The following is a 27439-nucleotide window of genomic DNA, read 5'->3' as shown; positions in this document are numbered from 1 at the left end:
TAGAATATTAATCTGTTGGAAGAGGAAAATTTGAATTTCCCCCATTTGATGGTAACTAAGGGAGTTTTTATAACTCCCTTATAGAGGAGTTAGAATTAGAATTCTATAGAATTAGAGGCAATTCTTTTCTTCACTTATTCCTTTTATTATGGTCCAACCTAATGAGTTCTACAATTCATCCCTTCCTTTTACCTGTGATTTAAGTTAAAACTGTACTAAATATCAGTTGTTTTGGCAAGACCAGAGTGTACTTTAAAAAAAAAAAAGTTAATGGATTTTATTTTTTAGAGAAGTTGAGGTTTATAGAAACATGGAACAGAGATAGTACAGAGAATTCCCATATTATGCACCTCTACTTCCAGTTTCCCCTGCTATGAACAACTGGTAGTAGTGTTGTTCCTTTGTTAGAGTTGAAGTACTGGTATTGGTACATTATTAACTAGTGTACATAGTTTACATTAGGGTTCTCTTTTTGTGTTACACAGTTCAGTGGGTTTTGACAGATGTATAATGTATAATATAATGTACAGTGACATTTACCTACCTATAGGATCATATAGAATGCTTTGCTGCCCTAAAAATGCTCCATGCTCCACTTAATCATCTCTTCCTTCCTAGACCCTGCAGCCTCTAGAAACCAGTGCTCTTTTTACTCTCTATATAGTTTTCGTCATTTGCAGAATGTCATATAGCTGGAATCGTGCGGTATATAGCCCTTTCAGACTGACTTCTTTCACTTAGCAACATGTTTCCCTCCATGTTTTTTCATGGTTTCAGAGATAATTTCTTTTTATCACTAAATAGTATTCCTTTGTATAGTGGTTCCTCAGTGTGCTTATTCCATCTGTTCAAAGATTTCTTGATTGTTTCCAGTTTGGGGCAATTACGGATAAAGCTGCTATAAATGTTTATATGCAGGTTTTTGTGTAGACTTTTCAACTTACTTGGGTAAGTACCTAGGAGCATTATTGCTAGAGTATACGTTAAGCCTGTGTTTAGCTTTCTTTGGAACTGCCAGACTGTCTTTCATGTTGCCTGTTACCATTTCGCATCCCCCCTAAGAATGAATGAGAGTTCCTGTTCCACATCCCCACCAGCATTTTGTGTTTGTTATTGTTTTGGATACTAGTTATTCTAACAGGTGTGTAGTGGTATCTCATTGTTGTTTTAATTTGCAACTCCCTAGTGACAAATGATGTTGAGCATCTTTTTTTTTTTAATTGAGATACAATTGACATATAATATTATTAGTTTCAAGCATACAATATAATGATTCAACATCCATCACCACATATGTCTTTCTCCCCAGCCTCTGGCAACCATCAATCTGTTCTCTCTACCTGTGAGTTCAGTTTTCTTTCTTTTTCTTTTCTTTTTTTTTTTTTTTTAAGATTCCACATGTAAGTGAGATCATGTAGTATTTATCTTTCTGTCTCTGACATTTCATTTAGCATAATGCATTAAGGTCCATCCATGCTGTGGCAGATGGCAAAATTTTACTCTTTTTATGGCTGAATAATCCGTTGTGTTTGTGTACCTTTTTTTTTTTTTAATCCATCCTCCATTGGTGGTTATTTCTGTGTCTTGGCTATTGTAAATAATGCTGCAGTGAATATGGAGGTGCATATACCTTTTTGAGTTAGTGCCCCCCCCCCCGGATAGATACCCAGAAGTAGAATTGCTGGATCATACGGTATTTCTGTCTTTTGAGGACATAACTGTTTCCCATTGTGGCTACACCAGTTTACATCCCCACCAACAATGCACAGCACTTTCCTCCACATTCTCACCAACACTTGTTTCTTTTTCTTTCTTTCTTTCTTTTTTTAATAATAGGTATTTTCACAGGTGTGAGGTGATTGAGCATCTTTTCAGATGTTTATTTGCTATCTGTGTATCTCCTTTAGTGAGATGTCTGTTCATATCTTTAGCCCATTTTGTAATTGTTGAGTTTAAAGAATTCTTTTTGAATTTTAGATGAAATCTTTGATACATGCTTTGCAAATATTTTCTCCGCATTTGTGGCTTGTCTTTTTATTCTCTTAACAGTGTCTTTGATTAGAGGTTTTTAATTTTAATTAAGTCCAACTTACCTTTTTTATTTATTTCTTAATGGATTTTGCTTTTGGTGGTGTATCTAGCAAGTCATTGCCAAACCCAAAGTCACTTAAACTTTATTCTATGTTTTCTTTAGAAATGGTATAGTTTTGCATTTTACATTTAGGCCTGTGATGTGTTTTGACTTAAATTTTGTGAAAGGGTTAAGGTCTATGTCTGTGTTCACTTTTTTTTTTTGCATGTGGACATCTGGTTGCAGGATCATTTGTTGGGAAAAACTATCCTTTCTCCATTGAATTGCTTTTTCACCTTTGTCAAAGGTCAGTTGACTATATATATGTGCATCTCTTTCTGGACTGTCTGTTTTGTTGGTCTGTTTCTTTGCTTTCTCCAGTACTGCACTGTCTTGGTTATTGTAGCTTTATAATAAGTCACTGCTCTATAATAAGAGTGTATCTGTGATTCTTTTTGTGAGGGGTTGGGGGGGGTCTTACTGCACGAGCTAGGAATTGCAGTACACATTGAATGTAAGAGTAGTGAGAAAGGACATCCTTGCCTTGTTCCTGGTCTAAAGAGGAAAGTCCCTGGTCTCTCTCCTCTTAAGTATCACATTAGCCATGGATTTGTTGTAGATGTTCCTCATCAGATAGGGAAAGTTCCCCTGTACTCTTAGTTTGCTTAGAGTTTAAAAAGTCATGAACAGGTGCTCGATTTTGTCAAATGGTTTTGCTAGATCAATCCCTATGATCATATGATTTTCCTTAAGCTTGTTGATATGCTATGTTACATTGATTGATTTTCAACTGTTCAAATCATTCTTGAGTATCTGGACTAATTCCACTTGGTTTGGTGTATAATTGTTTTTAAACATTGATGGATTGGATTTGCCAATATTTTGTTGAATCTTTTTATGGAAGAGTGTGTGGAGAATTGACATTATTTCTGCCATAAATATTTGATAGAATTCACTAGTAAAAACACCTGAGGCTGGTGATTTTTTTGAGAGCTTAATCTTTATTCAATTTCTTTAAAAGATACAGGACTATTCAGGTCATCTTTTTCTTCTTATATGATTTTTGGTTTGTTTATATTTTTTAAGGACTGGCTCCATTACCTAAGTTACCATATTGTTGGGCATAAAGTTGTTTACAGTATTCCTTATCACTTTTTAAATGTCTGTGGGTCAGTAGTCAAGACTTCCTATGTTTCATTTCTGATATTAGTAATTTGTGTTTTCTCCCTTGGGAAACTTAGGGAGATATTTTCCAGAGAACCATATTTTGGTTTTATTATATTTTCTATTGTATTTCTTTTCTATTTCATTGATTGTTGCTGTGATGTTGATAATGATGGTGAGACCTGCTTGCTTTAGGTTTATATTTTGCTTCTCTTTCTAATTTCCTTAAGTGAAAGTTTATCTTACTGAGTTTATATTTGTCTTTTCTAGTATGTTCATTCAGTGCTATAAATTTTTCTGTAAACCTGCTTTACTCTGTCCCACAAATTTCAATAAGTTGTATTTCCATTTTTGATTCAACATGTTTTAAAACTTATTTTTAGACTTTTTGACCTATGGATTATTTAGAAGTATGTTGTTTAATTTCCAGGGGTTTTCCAGCTGTCTTTATGTTAGTGATTTCTAGTTTAATTCCATTATGGTCTGAGAACATACTTTACATGATTTTTATTCTTTTAAATACGTTAAGGTGTATTTTATGGCCCAAAATATGGTCTATTTTGTGAACACTTCATGTAATAAGCTTGAGTAGAATGTATATTCTGCTGCTGTTGAATGGAGTATTCTATAAATGTCAATTAGATCGAGTTGATTAATAGTTTAGTTCAACTATATCCTTAGTGATTTTCTGGCTGCTGGATCTATCAAGTACCGACAGAGGAGTGTTTAGGTTTCCAATTATAATAATGGAAATGTCTGTTTCTACTTTAAGTTCTGTCATTTTATGCCCTGTACTTCAGACTTCTTTTGTTAGATATATACATGTTTAGGATTGTTATGTTTTCCTTATGTTACCATCGCATTATTATTTTTTATGAAATGCCTCTCTTTTTCATTGATAAACAAGAGATTTCAAGTCTGCTTTGTCTGAAATTAATATAGCTACTCCCATCTTTTTTTTTTTAATCAGTATTAATGTGGTGTGTTTTCTCCATCCCTTGACTTGTAACATAATCTGAGTCTTTATATTTAAGGGGGCATTTCTTAGACAAAATGTAGTTGGCTTTTTTTTTTTTAATTCTCTGACAATTTGTCTTTTTATTGACTTAATAGTGTACCATGTTTGCAAATGTTTATTCACTGCCATTTGTGCTTTATTTCTTTTCCCTTTTTTCTGCCTTCTGTGGCTTTAACTGATAATTTTGTATGATTCTATTTTATCTCCTCTTTTGGGGTATCTATTGCAAAAAAAACCCAAAAAACAAAAAAACAGTGTATTTGGAGAGATAGAGTGTGCACAAGTATGGTAGGAAGGGGGCAGAGGGAGAGAAAGTCTTAAGGACCCTGAGGTAATGACCTGAGCCAAAACCAAGAGTCAGACACTCAACTGACTGCACTACTTAGGCGTCCCTCCATTGCACTTTTTAAATACTGTTTAGTGGTTTCCCTAAATTTTGTAGTATACTTTTATCTAAATCACCTTCAAATGGTTCTAAAATGCTTTATTTGTAGTTGGAAGTACCTTACCATGGAGCATTACTGTAGAGTATTCTTAATTCCTTGTAGCAGTGCTGTTTCTTATTTCACTTATTTTATGCTATTAATCACTTAATGTATTGTTACTAGTATTACTTCAAACAGTTGATTCTAGATCAATTAATAATGACAAAGATCTTATTTTACCTTTTTGATCCTTCTCTGTCAGAGAGTTTTAATCAAGAAAGGATGCTGTATTTTGTCAGATGCTTTTTCTGCATCAATTGAGAGGCTTATACGGTTCTTGCCCTTTCTTTTATTATAATGTATCACGTTGATTGATTTGTGAATGTTGAACCACCCTTGCAATGTAGGAAGAAATCTCACTTGGTCTTGGTGAATAATCCTTTTAATATACTGTTGGATCCTGTTGGCTAGTATCTTGGTGAGAAATTTGCCAGCCATGTTCCTCAGGGATATTGGTCTGTGATTCTCCTTTCTGATGGGGTCTTTGTCTGGTTTCAAATCAAGGTAATGCTGACCTCATGAAATGAGTTTGGAAGTTTTGTTTCCATTTCTATTTTTTGAAACAGCTTCAGAAGACTATGTAGTAGTTTTTCTTTAAATGTTTGGTAGAATTCCCGTGGGAAGCCATCTGTCCCTAGAACCCTTTGTTGGGAGGTTTTTGATTACTGCTTCAATTTCCTTGCTGGTTATGGTTCTGTTCAGGATTTCTATGTCTTCTTCTTTCAGTTTTGGTAGTTTACGAGGTTCCATAATTTTATTAATTTGGGTCCTTTGTCTTGTCTTTTTGATAAGTCTGTCTAGGTGTTTATTGATCTTATTAATTCTTTCAAAGAAGCAGATTTTAAGTTCATTGATCTGTTCTTCTGTTCTTTTAGTTTCTATTTTTTTGAGTTCTGCTCTTGTCATTACTATTTCTCTTCTTATGCTTGGTGTACCTTTTGTTTGCTCTTCTTTCTCCAGCTCCTTTTGTTGTGAGTTGAGCTTGTATATGTTGGACTTACTGAATTTTTTGAGAAAGGCTAGTATTGCTGTGTACTTACCTCTTAGGACTGCCTTTCCTGTATCCCAGAGGTTTTGAACAGTTATGTTTTCATTTTCATTTGTTTCCATGATTTTTAAAAATTCTCTAATTTCCCAGATGACCCATTCATTGTTCAGTAGGATGCTCTCTAACCTCCAAGTGTTTGAGTTCCTTCCAAATTTCCTCTTGTGACTGAGTTCAAGTTTTAAAGCATTGTGTTCTGAAAATATGCAGAGAATAGTACCAATCTTTTGATACTGGTTGAAATCTGATTTGTGACCCAGTATGTGATGTATTCCAGAGAATGTTCGGTGTGCACTTGAGAAGAATGTGTATTCTGTTGTTTTAGCATGGAATGTTCTATACAGAACTACAGAGTCCATCTGGTTCAATGTGTCATTCAAAGCTCTTGTTTCTTTGTTGATTCTCTGCTTAGATGATCTGTCCATTGCTGTGATAAGGGTGTTAAAGTCCCTTTCTATTATTCTATTATCACTGTGCTTCTTTAATTTGGATATTAATTGGCTTATATAATTGGCTGATCCAGGGTGCCTGGGTGTCTCAGTCATTAAGTGTCTGCCTTTGGCTCAGGTCATGATCCCAGGGTCCTGGGATTGAGCCCCACATCAGGCTCCCTGCTCAGCTGGAAACCTGTTTCTCCCTCTCCCACTCCCCTTGCTTGCGTTCCCTCTCTTGGTGTATCTCTATCAAATAAATAAATAAAATTTTTAAAAAACAATAATTATTGGCTGCTCTGAAGTTAGGAGTATAAATATTTATAATTGTTAGTTTTTTTGTTGTTGTTGGATAAACCCTTTAAATGTGACATAGTGTTTCTCTTCATCCCTTACTACAGTTTTTGGTTTAAAATCTAATTTTTCTGACAGGAGGATCGCTACCCCAGCTTTCTTTTGAGGTCCATTAGCATAAGTCCACCCCTCTCACTTTCAAGAAGGTATCTTTAGGTCTAAAATAAGTCTCTGATAGACAGCATATGGGTAGGTCTTGCTTTTTTATTTAATCTGATAACCTGTGTCTTTTGATTGGAGCATTTAGCCCATTTACATTGAGAGTAACGACTGAAAAGTATGAATTTAGGGCCATTGTATTACCTGAAAAGCCCCTGTTTCTGTAGACTGTTTCTGTTTCTATCTGGTCTCTGTTACTTTGGGGCTCTGTCTTTGCTTACAAAGGATCCCCTTTAGTATTTCTTGCAGGGCTGGTTTAGTGGTCACAAATTTTTTTAGTTCTTGTCTGTCTTGGAAGCTCTTTATCTCTCCTTCCATTCTGAATGACAGCCTTGGTGGCTAAAGGCTTGGCTGCATGTTTTTCTCATTTAGTACCCTGAATATATCATGCCAGCCCTTTCTGGCCTGCCAGGTTTCTTTGGTTGGGTCTGATGTTAATCTGATATTCTTCTCTCTGTAGGTTAAGAGTCTCTTGTCTAAAGCTGCTTTTAGGTTGTGAGCATCACATGTTGGGGTGTAGATCTGTTTTTATTGATTTTGGGAGGTGTCCTCTCTACCTCTTGAACATGAATGCTTGTTTCCGTCCACAGATTAGGGAAGTTTTCAGCTGTGATTTGCTCAAATAAACCTTCTGGTCATTTCTCTCTGTCTTCACCTTTAGGCACCCCCAAAATTCTGACATTGGTATGTTTCTTGCCATCAGTGCGTTCTTGAAGCCTGTCTTCGTGAGCTATTAGTCATTTTTCTCTCTTTTTCTCAATTTCCTTCCTTTCCGTTAACTTATCTTCTTACTCTTTCTTCTGCCTCATTTATCCTGCCTGTTAGAACATCCAGTTTAGACTGCATCTCAGTTATAGCATTTTTAATTTTGGCCTGATTAGATCTCATTTCTGTACTAAGAGATTCTCTAGTGTCTTTTATGCTTTTTTTTTTTAGGTGCAACTATTAACTTTATAATTGTTATCCTGAATTCCAGCTCTGGCATCTTACTTATGTCCATATCAATTAGGTCTGTGGCAGAGAACCATTATGTCTGGTTCGTTCTTTCGTTGTGAATTCCTCCTTCTAGTCATTTTGCCCAGAGAAGAATGGATGAGCAAATGAGCAGAGTCAAAAGTATTCACCACAACCCAATCAAAAAACACACTAGAGAAATCCAAAGAGATCAGAAACCAAAACAGAAAAGCAAACAAAAACAAAACAAAAAAGGAAGGTGGAATATTATCTCACAGGATGGACGGAACAGGGTGATCCACTTGTTCCTGAGTAAATTTTGGCCTGTGTGTTAGAAGACACTAAATCCCAAAATTGCAAAGGAGGAAAAACTTACATATATGTACACACATATGAAAAACTTACATATATATCTAAGTAGAAAAGTGAAAAAAGACCAAAAATGAAGCATATGTCTATAAATTGTAGTTGTAAAAAAATAAAAGTTAAAAAGTAACTTAAAAACAAAGGGTTGATAAGATAGGAAACTAGTTGAAAAGGGAGAAAAGAATTTCTCTGTTCTACTGGCCTTCCTGTTATGTGTATCTTATACCTTTTGAAGTTGTTGCACATGCTTGGGTGTTTTGTTCTGGTATTTTTGTAGGTGTTTGTCAGGGGAGAGGGCTTTTGTTTTTTGGTTTTTTTTTTCCCCACTTTGCATTTCAGTTTAGGAAATTGCTTTTGGCTCCCTTCAAGCTCACCTATTCTTTCCTTGGCTCTGTGGATCACGAATCCATTAAAGGCATTGTTGATTTCTGTTACAGTGTTTTTGTTTTGTGGCATTTCCTTTTGATTCTTAGAATTTCCATTCTGTTTACATTCTATGTTGTTTACCTTTTGCATTCAAACTCCTAACAAATTAGTTTTTTTAAATTTACAGGGTTAATTTTTAAGTCCTCAAAACTTCTCAAGCTGGAGACGCCTGGGTGGCTCAGTTGGTTAAGCAGCTGCCTTTGGCTCAGGTCATGATCCCAGTGTCCTGGGATCGAGTCCCACATTGGGCTCCTTGCTCGGCAGGGAGCCTGCTTCTCCCTCTGCCTCTGCCTGCCGTTCTGTCTGCGTGTGCTCGCTCCCCCCTCCCCACCGATAAATAAATAAAATCTTTAAAAAAAAAAAAAACTTCTCAAGCTGAAGATGCTACATTGATTTTAGAAGTAATTTTTACGGATAAATTGAGTCTTTTAAAAACCGACAGATTGTTGACATTCACGGAACTGAATTAGATTGGCCACTAGATGCCAGGTTTTGCACTAGTCCCTGTAACTGCTGGGAATTAAGACAAACTTCTTGTTCTCCAGGAACATAGAGTCCACAACGAAAAAAGAAGATTCCAATATCTATGTTTTCAGTGGAGTTTCTTCTTTAGCTTGCAGGACTCAGGGACATCAGAAGGAATTAGTGCCTGTGATGTAACTTGCAGGAAAATGGCAGTTGAAGTAAGACCATTATTTACAGAGAATTTGTCCACTTTGTGATTTTGTTTTCACAGTTAGGACATGTGTGGCACAGTGGCCCATGGACTAGCGGGGGTGAGGACAAACCAGAAGACTTTATTCCTCTCATTCCTGCTGTAACCTGAGCAACTTTGCTTTTATTTATTTATTTATTTTTATTGAACTTCCAAATAAGGTTTTGTTTGACAAAAGTTGTTTGGATTCATACAGTAGAGACTCAGTCTTGCTTTTGGAATTGGTTGTTTAAACTCTCTAACTTTTGGGGGCACCTGGGTGGCTTAGTGGGTTAAAGCCTCTGCCTTCAGCTCGGGTCATGATCCCAGGGTCCTGGGATCAAGCCCTGCATTGGGCTCTCTGCTCATCGGGGAGCCTGCTTCCTCCTCTCTCTCTCTCTGCCGCTTCCCTGCCAACTTGTGATCTATGTCTGTCAAATAAAGAAATAAAATCTTTAAAAAAAAATCTCTCTAACTTTTTAGTTAGTGTATTTTTATTTCTTATAGAAGAATAGCATATAAATTAGTTATTCCTTATGTACTCAGCTATTGTATTTCTAGTGCTGCTTCAATGTCTTAGGCTTCCAGGGCGTCCAGGTTGTGAGGAACAGAAATGTGTTCATATAATCTTGAGGAGTATGGGTTTGGTTAGGAATTTCATGAACTCATTCTTTTGCCTTATAGAACTGGAAATTTAGGATATACCTTTTGTAGGATTCCAACAGCATTCTAACATTTGTGCTTTTTCACTGACTTTTTTTCCAGTGCATTCTTTCCTCTCTGCCATTCCTTTAACTTGGTTTCTCTTCTTTTGGTTCCCATTGCTTCCTTGTATCTTTACTTTTTCTTTCCCTTTTTTTTTTTTTTTTTTTTTTTTAATTGAGTATAGTTGACACACAATGCTATATTCGTTTCTGGTGTACAGGGTAGTGGTTTGACAAGTTTATGCATTATGCTAGGCTCAACACAAGTGTAGCTATCATCTGTCACCATACAAAGTACTACAATATTATTGACTGTATTCCTTACGCTGTGCCTCTTAATCCTGTGACATACTCATTCCACAACTGAAAGCCTTACACCTTTACTCTTGACCACTATGTCTTCACCTTCTCTTTGCCTCAGAATTGCTGTGGAGAAGCTCCTAACTTTCACACATGTGTGTTAACTCCTTTTTCATGCCTGGTCTTGGAGTGGATATTATTGGATTGATTGAGTAAAGTTTCATGTAGTTTTCCAAGTTTTCTGTCAGAACCATCCTAGACAAGTATTTATCCTCTATAATCTCCTTTCAGCTCAGACACTGATCTTTGTTGTTTCACTATGAATGAGGGCAACAGACTACTTTGTTTACTTACAACCTTAGAATAATAATAACTTGTAACATTTTCTGAGCACTTGCTATATACTCCTCATTTTCTAATTTTACATGTATGTAGTTTAATCTCATAACAATCTTCTGAAGTAGGTGATATTATTAAACCCCGTTTTACAAATTGGAAACCAAGGCACAGGGTGCTAATTAACATGTCCAAATGGTGCATAGTTTATTTTTAGGATGTGAACTTGGCAGTCTGACCTCGGATTCCAGGCTCTCGGTTTTTAAATTCTACTGCCTGCTCATGAAAATTATTCATGACAGAATCAGGCTTTACTTAGAAATTATTCGTAATGCCCCTAACCATACAGGGTCGAGTTTGTATACTGAGAATTAGGCACCATTAATCATATGCCAGCCACTTGCCCTGTTAAAGACCTTTATGACATAATGCTAAAGTGGAAAAGGATAGCCACAACAAGCAATGTAATCTTGTCACTTCACTTGAGTCTAGTAATGCATTTTCATTTATTTCCATAACTGAAGCATTAAGCAGTTTAGAACACTGCCTCATCTACACATATGAAAATTTCAAACTGCTGAGGCAGGAAAATAACAGGCAACTTTTGGTATAAGCTACATCTCACGATTTAAAAATGTATTACTGAAATTACTGTATTTCACTGGAAGAAATTGAGGTTTAAGTTGTTCATCACTCCAGATCTCCATTTATATCAGAAATAGACGCCTGTTCATTCATACCTTCTTCAGGTCTACTCATCCTGCCTACGTATTACAAACTCAGTCTAAGTAGAGTTCATGAGGAATGACACCTCCACCATTGACCAATAACCAAAAACTTTTCTCTTTAATTGAAAATATGAGCAGACTGATAAAATCCAGAAATGGAAGCTGCCAGTGAGCTGAAGCCATTATACACGACGCTAGCTGTGAGGCCTAGGTTTTATTTTTCCTGAAGCCTGTTCATTCCAGAGTATGTATGATACTAATCAGTCTGTACTTACCATTTACTTTTACTTGAATTCATCTGAGGGTTTGTTCCCTGAAATCTAATGTCTTACTGTGTATTCAACAGTATTATGATTGATTACCTTTGGAAGTCTTGGGTTGTACTGTCAGACATTGTGGTCATTGCCAATATGTTGTCATTAAAATTAGTTTTAATTTTTATTTTTAATTTAAAAGTTAACTTTAAGTTACAATTTAATTTCTTGGGCCTTGTGTTTTTGTAGGGCACTTTTATCATGTGTCTTATATATCTTAGTCTACTGAAAATTGGCACAGTTTCTTTCTTCCAGAAATGGCCATGTAGCTTAACGACTAGGTTTGAATCCCAGCTTCTCCACTCACCTATTGAGTGTATTTCCTCTTTGTGTTTCAGTGTTCTCAACTGCAAAATGGTGACAGTAGTCCCTCCTTCATAAGATTTATAACACCTACTACATAATAGGGGCTCAAAAACATCTTACAATGATGATGGTGGATAACAGCATTGCCACCACATTGCCTCTGGCACTGAAGCCATTTGCTGGGCCTAGAGAAATGACCCCTAAATTCATATTGAGAGGTGTGACCTTGCTGTACAGGATTCGGATTCATTAGGTCTGGATGGAGACCAGGAATCTGGTTTTTCAAACAACCTTTGTTTTCCCTCAATATCTCCAACCTGCCATGATTCTGATGCATAGCCAGTTTTGGAAACCACTAGCCCAGAGATTGGTTTCTAAGGAAACCAAGATAAATATCAGCTCAAGAGGTAATATAGGGGTGACTCTTGTGAACTGTTACATGAAGTGAAAGAAGCCAGTCACAAGAGACCACATATTGTGATTCCATTTAAATGAAATATCCAGAATAGATAGATATAGAGAGACAGAGAATAGTTTAGTGGTTGCCTGGGGCTGGGAGAGGGAGGGAATGATGAGTGATTGCGAGCGGATATGGGATTTCTTTCTGGTGATGAAAATGGTCTAAGACTGGGGGGATAGTTTTACAGCTGTGAATATACTATAAGTCATTGAATTCTACAGCTTAGTTGAGGGAAATGTATGTTTTCAAATAAATATTTCAGTAAGGATTTTTTTTCAGTAGTCAATTAGAAGTGAGAGAGGATACATTTTTTTTTTTTAATGGTAGGGGGTAGTTGGGGAAACCAGGGGAAGGGGCTCAAACTGGATGCTTGGAAAGAGGCTTTTTTTTTTTAAATTTTTTTTCCTTTAATTTATTCATAAACACAAACATATAATAATCTAATTATCTGAAAGCCTTCTGGGAACTTCATCTCCTGGGAAACTGCCTTGTAAAGGAAATAGGCTTAAAAGAAAAAAAGACTTTTGAGTTCAGAAAACACCTGCATTAAAGCCATGGACAGGAATAATTCAAAGATAATGGTGCTGGAGAAAATCCTCAAAATAAGTGCAACTAAAATAGAGACCAGAGATTCGTGGTAAAATACTTGAAAGGTATTTTTTGTAAAAAATGAAGCCAAGGGGGGCACCTGGGTGGCTCAGTGGGTTAAGCCTCTGCCTTTGGCTCAGATCATGATCTCAGGGTCCTGGGATCGAGCCCCGCATCGGGCTCTCTGCTCAGCAGGGAGCCTGCTTCCCTACCCTCTCTGCCTGCCTCTCTGCCTGCTTGTGATCTCTGTCTGTCAAATAAATAAATAAAATCTTTAAAAAAAAAAAAATGAAGCCAAGGTGCAGCTGGGTGGCTCAGTGGGTTAGACCTCTGCCTTCGGCTCAGGTCATGATCCCAGGGTCCTGGGATCGAGCCCCGCATCAGGCTTTCTGCTTGGCAGGGAGCCTGCTTCCCCCTTTTCTCTGCCTGCCTCTCTGCCTACTTGTGATCTCTGTCTGTCAAATAAATAAATAAAATCTTTAAAAAAACAATGAATCCAAATGTTATATTGGACAAATTTTAGGTTATAATCCCAGTGCAGCTATTTCTTAGAATAAATAACCAATTGATGTTTCTTCCCCCTTGGAATAGACATAGCATATATTTGTAGGAAATAAACAGCATAGGCATGGATTGTAACAAAGGACCATGACCTTTACTTAATGTTTGACTTTCACAACAAATTAGTCAGTTTTGTAAAAGTAATTAAGTACTTAATCACTTTTCTCTGTGGCCTTTCTTAGTTGTTTAATATTTAAGTCATTATTTAAATCACTTGTTATCATTCCTGCGGTTTTTCTTTTTGGTTGTTAACTGGTCTGATTCTTCAAATTGTTTCTTGTCATTGACTTTGCTTTTCATTGCAGCAATCTCCAGTATCACCTTTAAGGTTTCTTGGGAGCCTATTATTGCAAGATGTGCAGTTTCTTTTCATAATTTATTTGCATTGTGTTGTTGGATTATCTGTGAGAGCCTGATAAGAGCTAATGTTAACTATTATTTAGGGAAGAGTGAGTCAGAGGATTAGTTTTATATAGGGACAATTCATTAATGGATATTTTTATATAATGACAGACAACTTTGTACCCCAGATAACAAATATTCATTAAAATGGAATACCCATATTTATTGGATTGCTGAATTATTGGGGTGCTAACTCATATGCTGTTGACTAGTGTATAGTTTAAAAAACAAAAACATCTATTCACAATGTAGGAGAAGCAGTAAGGTAGCTGATGGGAGAGGGGTGGAGATTGTGGTCAGGTAGAACTGCCTGGTATTAAGGGAAGGGAACTGATTTCCTGTATAGTAATGCATACCATAATTCTGTTTTAATAGTGAGGAAACCTGCACCTAGAGAAGCTAAGAAATTTGCTCAAAATAATACCTCAGTTGGGTCTGTCTTATTCCAAAGTTTGTATTCTTTTAAAATAACATTATACTGTCTTGACAAAAAGTTTAGCTATCTGAAAAAGTGTGTCTCCTCACCAGCCAAAAATATATGTGATTTACAATTTTACACAATATAGTTGAAAGGCATTATAGAAAAAAAGGTACTTCTATCAACTATTTGTCAGAACTTAACAGTTGAAATAATAAGTTAGTTGATGCTTGTTAGTTTACAAAGCACGTCTACATCAGAAATTTCATGTTTTCTGTAACAACCCTGTGAAGTAATCCTTATTTTACTAGTAAACTTGGGCTTGAAGTTTAAAGTCAGTTATATGAGGGCCCAGGTTTTTCTGCTTCTAGATCTTACTGTTTTCCCATTATGCTACGCGGCTTTCTTGTAGAATAACAGAAGCCCTACAGACATCCCTTTTGTAGCAATAAAATACCCTCAAAATATTACCCTTAGTGATATCTGTTGGACTGGTTTACTATATCATATTTAAATATATTTTAGTAACATTTTAAAATTGTGGTATGTTCAAACTATACACCTTAACATTAATTTCTATAGATTTGATGGCAATGTCTGTCCTTTACTTCCTAATAGTTAATGATTTATTTTTAAGAGGATTGATTTAAAATGGAAATTGGTATAATCTGATTTTTTTTTTTTAATCTAGTCTTTGTAGAAGCTGAAATCCATCAATCACTGTTCTTCAAAATGCAATGGAATGTACCAAGGTCTGTATTCCGACTGGCACATAGGACATGCGTGGAACCACATAAAGCCAGTCTTTTTGGACACTGTCGAAACATAAAGGGACCATTACATTTGTATAAAGCTGAATCCAGAGTAGTTTTGGTACAGGACCCTCAAAAACAATGGCTGCATTTATCTGCTGTCCCGTGTGTTGCAAAGGAAAGGAAGCCATTCATTGCTCATCCACCCCAGCCGGGGGTCCTTCGCCATAAACAGTGGGAGCAAGATATTTTATCCAAGAGGGTTTTGTCATCCAGTGCCACATCCCCTGGAACTCCTTCGGAAAAAAAGGAAGAACCTGATCCTTTGCAAGACAAATCTATTAGTCTTTATCAACGATTTAAGAAAACATTTAGACAATATGGAAAAGTTTTGATTCCAGTGCATCTAATAACTTCTGGTGTTTGGTTTGGAACATTTTATTATGCAGCCATAAAGTAAGTTTTTGCTTGTGTTGAGCACCTTTCCCTGCTTTATCAGAATGTTAATCTTCTTAATTGTAGTAATGAAAGCCTTAAATAGTTTTTTAAATGCTTTAATGTCTTTCACTGTTGAGTGTGATTGCTTTTCATAGCTGTTTTTGACATTTTCGTAGCTAAATTTGCTTGCCGTTCATAGCAGGCATTATGTGAAAATTTTAATCTGTACCATTTCATTTAATCCTCATAACTCTATGAAGTAGGTAGCGTGATTATTCCCATTATATTGATGAGATTAAGGGAGAATAAGTCAAAACAACTTAGCTTTTTCCCAGATGTTTTGGAGTCTTATTTCAAAGCCCCTGCTGTTCATCACTATGCTTGTCTGTCAACATTTAGCATGGCACAGAAATAAGAGATTTCGGAAATTTGGCAGCACTATTGAGTTCTATACTTATGTATTTCTTAAAGGGTTCACGAATGTAAAAAGATATCTATTACTTTGCCCTATGTATGATTTTGGTGGGAAATTGGTATCATGTTTTTTGCCAAAGCCTGCCTAATATCTGTTACAGATACAAAAACGAACAAATTGCAGGCTCATGTTTTAGTGTTACCCACGGCTGATAATGTGTCAAGGTAAGGTCTTTTGTTCTGATCAGAAGTTAATTTGTTGGACACTTTAAAAATTGAGCATAGATCTCATGTTAGGTGTTCTTATCACAACTAAAATAAACTTCCAAAAAATAATACCTTCAGGCTAGGCCCGATTTGGTGGGCCTAGCCTGAAGGTATTATAAAACACAGAATATCTAAATGCACCTTTTTTTTTGTTAAATACTCCTCCTTTCTTTTAAGGTAAGTTTATTATTTACAATGTTTTAAGAGCAGGGTACACATTGAAACAGATCCCAATGATTTCCAGTTTGTTTCTGCCACTAGCAATTAAGGCGTTCCGAAGTCTGCCTATTCCTTTGAATGTGTCCTGTGGGCTTTTCTTGTGTAGCCTGGGCATGACAGAGCTGAGTGAGCTCACCATCCTGAGCGCAGTGAAATGGAACAGTGAACCCCTCTTTGAGTTTTAGTAGACTCAATCCTTATGGAGCTAGAATGATTTTATTCTTTGCAGAAGTCCATCGATTTTCAGTGTTTGGTTATATTTAATGGCTTGATAGATTAATAAGATATTTTAGTTTTGCATATAAGGCTCACTCCTTGGGAAAACGTTATTTTTTACTAAATTAAAAGATAATGAAATGGAGACTTATTCTTGGAAAACATGGGGATTAGAAGTGTTTCTTTACAAAAGTTCTGAAAGGATTTTTTAGCTTGTGTAGTTGATGCTGCTCTGATTCCCTTCACATCTGTTTCTCCATTTTCTTCCTCAGTTATATCCTTCTTTGTTATGTATCCTTATCCTTTAAGAATTGTGTCTTTCTCTTTATAAATAACTTGGCATTTGGGGACTATCATTTGTAATGGCCTGAAAGAGCCTCTCTGTACATTTCCCCCACAGTATACCCATTACATACCATTTGTTTGCAACTGTTTATCAGCATGTGTATCTGTACTTGGTGGGTGTGGGGGAGGGAGAGAAGATCCAGCAGTCACAGAAAATGCAACAAAAAAACTTAAGTGTTTAGACTGATGAAAAAAAAAAAGAATTGTCCCATTCTTTACAGAAGATCCTTGTATACGTACACTTTATGGATTATCTTTTTCATTAATGACATTTTTCTGCGCATGTATAATATTTATAGAAGTCTTCAAAACTGACCTTAGTGAGGCGCCTGGGTGGATCAGTCGGTTAAGCGGCTGCCTTCGGCCCAGGTCATGATCACAGGGTCCTAGGTTTGAGCTCCGCATTGGGCTCAATGCTCCTTTTGCCCCTTCTCTGTGACACAACCCTGTAGAGATCTTAAATCTGACCAGAAATTCTCTGTTTGATAACTGTACCTTTGTGATGATGGTTTTGTTCCTATAGTTAGATGCCTTGTGTTTTAGGCCTCAGGTTTCTAAAGTTACAGATCCATTCTGAGGCAAAATGTTGCCTGATTTTTACGGCATTGTATTCTTACTGTGAATGTACTTTTTTCCTTGTGTATTTCTGCATCAGTTGAAACGTCATAGAGCTGGCATTTGTAAAGCAAAGATTTCTGTGAGGCCATGGAAGCTTCAGGGTAAAAAGTGACAAGTGGATATTACTGTTGAAATCAGTCCCTCACTAGTGTTTCATATTTAGCAATTCCAAAGGAAATGGAAGTTATTATTACTTTAAAATAGTCAAATCATCAAATCAGTATTTTAGAAATAAATAGAACTGGGCTACTTGGGGTGGCTCAGTTGATTAAGTGTCTGACTCTTGATTTCAGCTCAGGTCATGATCTTGGGGTTGTGAGATCGAGCCCAATGTGCAGCTCTGTGCTCAGTTGGGAATCTGCTTGAGATTCTTTCCCCCTGCCCCTGCTCTCCCGGCACACGCTCATGTGCTCTCTCTCCCTCTTTCTAAAATACAAAAATCACTAAAATAAAGAACTAGAACCAGTTGTTTGCTCCTTTATTTTGTAAAAGATACTTGTGCAAGGTGTCTGAGGTAATTATTTGATCTTTATGATAGTTCTTTTTTTCTAAATCACTCAGTTGTATCTAATTTTTGGCCACATGTTTGTCTTTTGTTTCCCCTTCATGATTGCTTTTAAATTACATACTGGGCTAGGTGAGTGATAAAATAATTTTATAATTGTATTCGTTGTAGAAGATATAATTAGCATATTGTGATAAGATATTAATGGTGCATAGTGACTTGATTAGACCCATAGAATAGCTAAGTCCTAGTAATACTAAGTTTTGCTTTAATGGGATTCTGTTGTTATCTAAGAGACTTGAAAAGGAACTGATGGTGGAGAAAGAAGAAACCAGGTTGGACTTACAGTCAGTTTTGTAATTTTTAACTTTTTAAAGAACCTTCAGTTACCTGCTTTCCTTTCGTGGATGGCCCGTAATTTTCCTTAATGATGATCAGCCATATGTTCTTGAGAGTAGTCCCTGATTCCAGAGTATTATAGTGAAATCATAGAGGGACAATGTCCCCAATTAACTGAATTTTTTTATATTAAAAATAAATTGATTTGCTAGCTATTATGTTATACAGAATACAGCTATCTATAATAGTAATGGATCTAGGCAATTCCCTTTCTTAATTACAAAGAGAAGGAGCACCTATACAGTGACATGCCCTGTAGACCCTCTTCTAACCGTGAGTCACACATACACCAGCTATGGGACAGACTGACATCCTGTGGCTTCTGTTGTGATACACTGAGACAGAATTAACTGTACAGTTTTCCTGTTTAAAAATGTTTACCTGAACCTGAGCAGGAGGGAAAAAACAGACAAATCCAAATGGAGGGGTTCCCTTGCTAACTGGTGTGGAAACTTCAAAAATCTCAGTGTCAAAGATGTCATGCCCTCCTTCTCAAAAAAGTTCTGAGGATCACTTCTAGAGGAAAGGAGACAGGAAAGAAATGACAGGATAGTGACAAGGGACATACTGGAATGAACAATTCAGGAAATTTTAATATTAAATAATATATTATGTATTAACTATATACTCTTGTGTATGTTAAATTTCCTGAATATGGGGGCACCTGGGTGGTGCAGTCAGTTAAGCATCTGACTCTTGGTTTCAGCTCAGGTTGTGATCTCAGGCTCATGCTAAGAACTTCTGTGTCCCTCTCCCCCATTCCCCCTTTTTTAAAAATTTAATAAATCTTTTTAAAATTCCCAAATATGATAGTTATCTTTATGTAGGAAAAGCACAGAACAAGAACCTTGTTCTGAGTGAGGGGTGAAGGGTTAGTGTCTATAAGACAACACACAGTGATAAAGGGAGAGAGTGTGAGAGAGCACATGCCAGTATAGCTAAATGTTGCTAATCATGGAAACTAAAAGTAAATTAGGGCTTAACAGTTCATATTAGAGACTTTTCTTTGCCTTCTCTCCCTCCATCCAAAAATTTGTTGCAGTTTATGGTAATTGCTTCTTACCTGCCTGCTAAGCCTGCTAATAGAATAGAGACATCCACTTAGAATAATTAAAGTTTTCATCAAACCCATAGAATCATTTATTCTTTGTATAATAACACAATAAGTACTGTTATAATGTTGCTTTTACAGCAATATAGTTTGACATGTAATTTTAGAGGTGGAAAGCTTAGGTCTTGAAGTTTGAATTGGAGCATTCTGAAGAAGTAGTGTTTGGTTGGGGAAATGAAGACCAAGTAAATCATTCAGGTCATTCCTTCTCTTTTGTCATTTAAAGCTATTAATTTTACTCTGCTAGGCCCTTCTATTTTTATAAATATGGTAATTAGGGACATATATCCATGTACAGAAGCAAAGCAGAAGCTGCAAACAGTAAGATACAGTGTAACACTGATGTTTCTGTACTTTTTCTTCTAGAGTTAAATCACAGTTCTTGACAATGCATAAGTGACCTTTAAACAAAATTTGTTTTGGTGTTTTCAGAAAACTTTTTGAAAATATATATCCCTTAAAGTTTGTATGTATACAGACATAATAGTGTGTGTGTGTGTGTGTGTGTGTGTGTATGTTACTTTGTTTCTTAGAGGAGTGATGTATAAATATATAAATAATTTTGTTTCTTTCTTAGAGGAGTGAATGTCGTTCCTTTTCTAGAATTTATTGGGTTACCTGACAGCATAGTAAACATTCTGAAAAATTCCCAGAGTGGAAATGCACTAACGGCATATGCCTTGTTTAAGGTAAGTACTGGTATAAATGAGTTGCTCTTCACACTTAACCAATAATAGGCTCAGTTCCTCATAAAACTCCATGTTAGTTCCCAGTAGTAATTTTTTGTAAGCTAAAATACCACATAAAGTACCATAGTCTAATGGCTAAAGTTTATATTTTTTTAATTTAATTTAATTTTTTGGTGTGTGTTCCAAAAGTCATTGTTTATGCACCACACCCAGTTTATATTTTTTTAAGTTTAAATTTTAAGAATAACTAAAATGATGGTTTAGAAAGAAGTGACTTGAAAATAGGTAGATCATTCCTAACCCGCTGTGATGACACAAATGTGAGACTTCTGAATTTCCAGAAGTTATCTTTTTGACATTTCTCCCCCTTACGGCATCTTAATTGTTCTTATTCAGAGATCCATGACTTGTTGGTTATATTTAGTATTTATTTTACTGTTTATATTAGTTCATCTACTTGGTAAGTCAAATAGTAAAGCTTAGTTCAGATTGTTTTATGGGATAAACCATAGACTCAGTAGCTGTTATATAGGTTTCATTTTAGAAGTTTGTCCACTATAGCTGTTCTCTGGAGTTGAGGCACCAACATCTTTATAAGCAGTTTCTACATCTATGGGTCTTTCTTTTAGAAGAGAAGACTCACTATAAATTGTGGATTTTAGCTATATTAATCTTACTTTTCTCAGTTGACAAATAATTATGAAGTTCTATATATCTTCATCATAAGAAAGAAAACGGAAAACGTTTGGAAACTAGATTTTATTTTATTTTACTTTAATTGTAATAAAAATACTTAGAAGTATGGTTTTATAGTAGTACAGGTAACATTTTATTTTCATCCTCATTAAAATCCTCAGAAATCTTGGGAGATTTCCATTTTTATTTTGATTCTAACTAGAGGACTAAAGCCTAAGTGCTGAGTTTTCCACATTAAAACTTAATAAACTTACCAATGATCAAGTTTCTAGTTATAGTGTGTGTAATTTACCTTAATAAGTCAAAGTATCATGATGATTTAAGCCATTTCCTTAATTATAATCACTCCTTATCCTATGCTCCCATAACATGTATGTAGCTCTTATAGTTCATGTCATGGTCTGGGGTTAGTTTTGCAGGGCTTTTTTGTTTTTTTGTTTTTATCATTTGGTTTCTTTAGTGGATTTTACGTGTTTAGGAATTCAAAGTCATGTTCTGTTTCTCTGTGTTTTCACTGTGCCAGATACTGTGCTTTGTAGGTGCATCAGTGCTCAGTGCATGTTTCTTACGTGGGAATTGAAACAATGAACCTGTACACGTAGGTAGGTTAGTGTCAGCAGTGTTCCTTCCCACTCACTGTTCCTCTGTGAGGTGGGAAATATGCAGGGGATTCTCCTGGGTATTTTCTGTCACCCATGGTTTCTCAGGTGGAGCAACGAACACTTGAGATTTATTGCTTCAGTAAGGCAAAGCTTCAAAAAGAGGTGTGGCAAAGAGAGGAAAAACCACCTGGAGTGTGACCTTGGGACACTGACTAGCACACAGTCCTCAGCCCCCTAGCACTGTCCTGGAAGTGTACCTTTGTTTGAATTGACAAAAAATTTGTTGAACTCCTGTTCTGTGCCAAGTGCCATTCTAGATACTGGGAATACTGTAATTAAATAAAATGGTACAAAATACATGCCCTCATGGAACTTACGGCATAGTAGTGGGAGGCAGTTAAATAACGAAGGTAAAGTTAAAACACACACACTGGGGTGCCTGGGTGGCTCAGTGGGTTAAAGCCTCTGCCTTCAGCTCAGGTCATGATCTCAGGGTCCTGGGATCGAGCCCCACATTGGGCTCTCTGCTCAGCAGGGAGCTTGCTTCTCCCTCTCCCTCTGCCTGCCTCTCTGCCTACTTGTGATCTCTGTCAAATAAATAATTAAAATCTTAAAAAGGGGTGGGGGGCACCTGGGTGTCTCAGTTGGTTAAGCAACTTCCTTCGGCTCAGGTCATGATCCCGCAGTACCAGGATCAAGTCCCGCATCAGGCTCCCAGCTCCACGGGGAGTCTGGGTGTCTGCTTCTCCTCTTTCATGCTCTCTTTCACTTCTCTCAAATAAATAAATAAAATCTTTAAAACACACACATACACACACACACACACACACACATCATGGAGTTTAGGTGATGTTAAGTGCTAAGAAGGAAGAACAAACCAGCAAGTGTTGGAGCATTTTTTTTTCTTATTATTTTTTTTCCCCCAGAGGCAGGGTTTCCAGGAAGGAGGGAGTTAATCAGGCAGTTGTATGCAAGAAGAGCATTCAAGGTCAAGGAGGGGAAATGGGAGTATAGTGTCCTAAGGCTGCAGGGTACCTGGAGTATTGGAGGGAGCAGGGAGCATGGTGGTGTGGCTGGGATGAGTGAATGTCAATAGGTAATAGAGCAGCCAGATGAGGGTGGCCTTACGGGCCATTATGAACACTCTGGCTTTTACTCAGAAGAGATGGAAAGTCACTGGGCAGTTTTGAATATCTGACTTGTGTTTTAACAAAATCATTTTGGCTGCTATGTTGAGAACAGTCCATATATATAGCTCAACAAAGGCAAGAAGCCCAGAGATGGAGCAGGAGGGGTTATTGCAATGGTATGGGTAAGAGCTGGTAGTGGGAGGACCCAGGTGGTAGCAGGAGAGCCCGTAAGTCATGTAGGTGGCTTCTGGATGTGTTTTGAAGATGGAGCTGATGGACTTTTTTAATGGATTGAATATAAATTATGCAAGAGAAAGGAGTTGAAGCTATTGTGTATGTTTTTGGCCTGAGCAATTTAATAATAGAGTTGCGGGGCACCTGGGTAGCTCAGTCATTGAGCTTCCAACTCTTGGTTTCATGATCTCGGATCATGGGATCAAGCCCCATGTCAGGCTCTGTGCTTGTGCAGTGGGGGTGTCCTGATGGCTCAGTCCATTAAGTGTCTCTCTCCTGATTTCAGTTTAGGTCATGATCTCAGGTTCATGAAATCATGCCCCATGTGGAGCTACCTGTTCAGCAGGGAGTCTGCTTGGGATTCTCCCTCTCCCTCTGTCCCTTCCGCCCCATGCTCTGATAAGTAAATGAAAGAATAGAGTTGCCATTTCCTGAGATGCAGACAGCTTTGAGAGGAGCAGGATTGGGGTGGGACCATTGAACATCATGAGATCAGTTTTGAACAGATGACATTTTGAGCTCCTATTAGAGATGCAACTGTAAATAAATTAGATGTTGTATACACTGGAATTTAGGGAAAAGGCTCAGTCTGGAAATCTAAGAATCATTAATGTACAGGTGGCACTACAGACTTGAAATTGGATAAGACCACCAAGGGAATGAGGTAGATGGAGGAGTACAAGGGCTCAATACTGCCCCACAGTGTTCAGAGGTAGGCAACAGGAAGAAGAATGGGGAGGAAGGACTGTAAAGGGGCAGCCTCTGAAGTGGAAGGAAACCAGGGCAGCGGGGGCATGACTGCCAGGCAGGACATGCTCCAAGGAGTAGAGGGGGAAGCTGTTTCCATAGTTCTGATGGCTCTGAGGCCTCTTCAGTGACTGATGAGAGGTGGGCGTGAAGGCTTAGAGTAAATTAAGAGAAAATGAAGAGGGAAGGTGGAGATGGAGAGCATAGGCGGCTCTTTCAAAGAGTTTTGGTACTGAATTTTATACTGAAGCTATCAGAATGTGATACAGTTGCGGTCTGCATTTGTGTTGCTCTTGGATCAGTTCATCTAGTATTAACCTGTGGTCCTTAAATCTCTGGTCAAAGTTAAACCTGTACATGCCTGCACGGATTGATTGATTGATTGATTGATTTACTTACTCACTTACTCACTCACTCTTTCTTACTTATTCACTCACTCACTCACTCACTCACTTACTTACTTTTGCCTCATGGAAGTTCCCAGTTGGAATTCCAGACCCAGGGTGGGTTGTAATGAGAAGGTAGCATAAGGCCTGGAAAAGTCAAAGGGATTTGGAAGTGAAACTAAACTAAATTCAGTAAAGAAGAAACATTTTGCCCATGTTTGCCTCTCACCATTTGAAGTAGTTTGGTTCCGGTTTAGTTCTACATGTGCAGTATCCACAGGTTAGCAGGGTTTATAAGGACGAGAAACGTATGTATGTTTGTTGTTGGCCCCGAGCCATCTTTCTCATTTCCCATGGTGCCTGTCTCTAAGGCTCACTAGCACGTGGTTCCAGGCTTCAGTGCTTCTACTGGGAATATCCTGTAATCCTTGGCTCAGTGTCCAAGTGACAGGTGTTTGTAAAATGTGTTTACAGAAGAAGATCCCTTGCTAGGAGGGAAAACCATATAGGCTGTAACTATATTAGCCTGGTGAAGCAGTAAAGTAATTTATACTGTTTGGTTATTACTAAAAATTTAAATTTCAAATTGTTTTTGCTAAGACGATAGGCATGATCAGCCTTTGATCCGCCTGTGTTTGCTTTTCTCCTTAGATTGCAACACCTGCCCGATATACTGTGACTTTGGGTGGAACCTCGTTCACTGTGAAGTATTTGCGTAGTCGGGGCTACATGTCGACACCGCCTCCTGTCAAGGAATATCTGCAAGACAGGATGGAAGAGACCAAGGAGCTTCTCACAGAGAAAATGGAAGAAACAAAGGATAGACTCACTGAAAAATTACAGGAAACCAAAGGAAAAGTTTCTTTTAAGAAAAAAATGGAATAGGGTGCCTTATATGACAGGTGATAGACAATTTCTGCACTTTAACCCTTTGGAAACTATGGACAAAGATACATACATGCTCCTGATTAGTTTTTTGTTTTTTGGTGTTTTTTTTTGATTAGTTGCCTAAATACGCCAGTTCTCTGAGGGTTAAAGACCTAAGATACCTTTTTAAAGTTGAATATTACTAGAAAAATTAGTGTTTTTTGAAAAGAAAAATGGAACCGAGTATAAGAATTTAACACCAGTAGCAGCATTAAGCAGTGGTTTGTGTCTTCGTAAGTCAGAGCTCTTTTTTCAGGGTCTTCAGAATCATACTTGCTTTGTGTTTTGTTGCAGCCCATGGAGCAGTTGACTCCTTGAATAACTGATGTGGCCCTAGGCAGGGTGTTAATACTGGGTTTTCATCTTTATGTTATTCATTGAGCTTTTAACTATTCATTTCTTAATGTGGAGACCAATATTATCATCACAACTGCCAGTGAATAAGAGGATATTTAGTGTTTCTGTAAAAACCGTATATAACAGTTATCTCTACCAGTTAAAATACACATTTTATATGAAGGAAGTTAAATAAAGATTGAGTCGTATGTCTGTAAATAAGATGTATTGGTTAGTAAGTGAAAAATGGACCCTTTAAAAAATGATTTTTACCCAAAGCTTGTCAAAATCAGTTTTTTTTTTAAAAGCAAATACATGTATCTATGGTACTTTTTCACCTAAAACATAAACCTCTACTTTGAATCATTTGTGTTCTCTCCAACTCTTTTTCAGAGGAAATGTGAGAACAATATTATACCTTAAGTTCACTGTTGAAATCTAATATCCTTAAGCCATGACTCAGGTTTGCGGTTCTCGAGCAGATGCAGGTGTGGGAGGTTGGAAGGTGCTGTCAGGTTGTTCCAGAGCCGACTCACTCCTGCCATGTGGCAGGCCTTTGTCTCCACAGGCCAACACTCTCAGTGTCTGTTTCAGAGTTAATGTTGATTTCATTGTGCAGTAAATTCTTAAATTGTAGCTGTTTTTTTCCTTATCCTGAAGTATCTTTTCCCCTTATATTGAAATATGCCTGAGCATTTTACTTGAATTTTTTTAATAGCAAAACTGTCATTAAATTATCTGCTTGGAATGAAATTCCGCCATTGTCAGATGTGAGTTGCCGTGATTGTATGTTTGAGGATGTATGTGTCCGTTTCTTTTGCTCTAACCACTTTTACTTCAGTTCTAATTCTCGAGTTGATATTCATAAGACAGGATGGCCTCTTTCTAGACCTATCATTGTTTTGAGCGATGTGATAAGGCAGGAGAATGTCCGAGGGACTTCCAGAAGCATTCTGGTAGGGAATCACTGCTGCTGGGCAGGATTTTTGTACTAAATATTTAGTTTGGCCAAATTTAGAGAATAATTTAAAAGAAAAAAATGTTTGCATTTGATACATCTAATCATTATGTTGGAACACTTCACAAGTTAATGCTTTTTTCGGGGGAGGGGCAGGGCAGAGCAGCCAAGGGGCCCACTGTTGCTTTGCCACACACACTCTTGATCAGTCAGAATGGTTTGGTCTCCTGATACACAGCTGAAGCCATGATTCCAGGTTGACAGCACGTTTCAAGTCTAAACACCATTTCCATGTTTTTGCTTGTTTATTCACATTTTTGTAGATACTAAATGCTAAAATATTAACAAATTTCTTTCTTTTTTTTTTAACCACTTGAGACTATGCCTTTGTTTTAACATCTTACATGAAGCGCTTCTGAAACAATTTACTTTTTATATTACAGAGGGCATATTTTCCAGTAGGGTTAAAATTTGGTTTCTTAGTAGTCACTAATAATCCTGAGACTAAAATTTACTTTTCCTGACTGTCCACCATTTGAGTTTTGTTACCTTCCAATTTTGTTATTGCGTTTTTCCAGTTATAGAAAGTGAGTTGCTGATATGTGCTTTGAAATTCTCTAGTAAAGTATTCTCTGAAGAGGCGAGTGCTTTCGTCATTACTTGGCTTCAGGAATATTTGTATCCTATCAAATGCTGTTGTTAGCATATTGCTAACCTGGTCTTTAAGGCAAGCTACAAATGGCTTAAAAGGGGATACCTGTGTTGTTTGAAATATTAATAGCAGGCTAACAGAATATAGTAATGGGTATAAGTTAAATATGTCAGAGTAATATATATAATAATAATTAAGTATATATTTTATCACATTCATGTAATATATATTTATATAATATAATTTTACTTAATATTATGATTATATAATATTTTTATTTTATTTATTATTTATGATTATATATATTACTCATATATATATCACAGTAAATATATATAGTTTGCTATATATAGTAAACTCCATTTCATTCACAGTCAACTTTATACTTTGGATTATTTTGCCACTACCTTCTTTGAGCAGTGAGGCAGAGCAGGGTCCCAAGTCTGATATGCATGTCTGTCTTTAAGTAGGATGTGTTGATAGGGTAAAGAAAGAGCTATGACCGAGATTTAAC

General features: G+C 36.9%; 1 protein-coding gene across 1 annotated transcript in view; it reads left to right on the top strand.

The window, feature by feature from the left end:
- Nucleotides 1-26068, top strand: part of FAM210A (family with sequence similarity 210 member A) — a 39482-nt gene extending 13414 nt beyond the window's left edge. The window contains exons 2-4 of the mRNA XM_044243680.1: nt 14976-15492; nt 20146-20257; nt 24704-26068. Coding sequence (XP_044099615.1) covers nt 15017-15492; nt 20146-20257; nt 24704-24937 — 822 coding nt within the window. The 5' untranslated portion in view covers nt 14976-15016 and the 3' untranslated portion in view covers nt 24938-26068. The remainder of the gene's footprint in view (nt 1-14975; nt 15493-20145; nt 20258-24703) is intronic.
- The last annotated feature ends 1371 nt before the right edge of the window (nt 26069-27439 follow it).

This window comes from Neovison vison, chromosome 3, assembly GCF_020171115.1.
Source record: "Neovison vison isolate M4711 chromosome 3, ASM_NN_V1, whole genome shotgun sequence".
NCBI lineage: Eukaryota > Metazoa > Chordata > Mammalia > Carnivora > Mustelidae > Neogale > Neogale vison.
The sequence above is the reverse complement of the archived record's forward strand: the minus strand, read 5'-3'. Positions and strand labels throughout refer to the sequence as shown.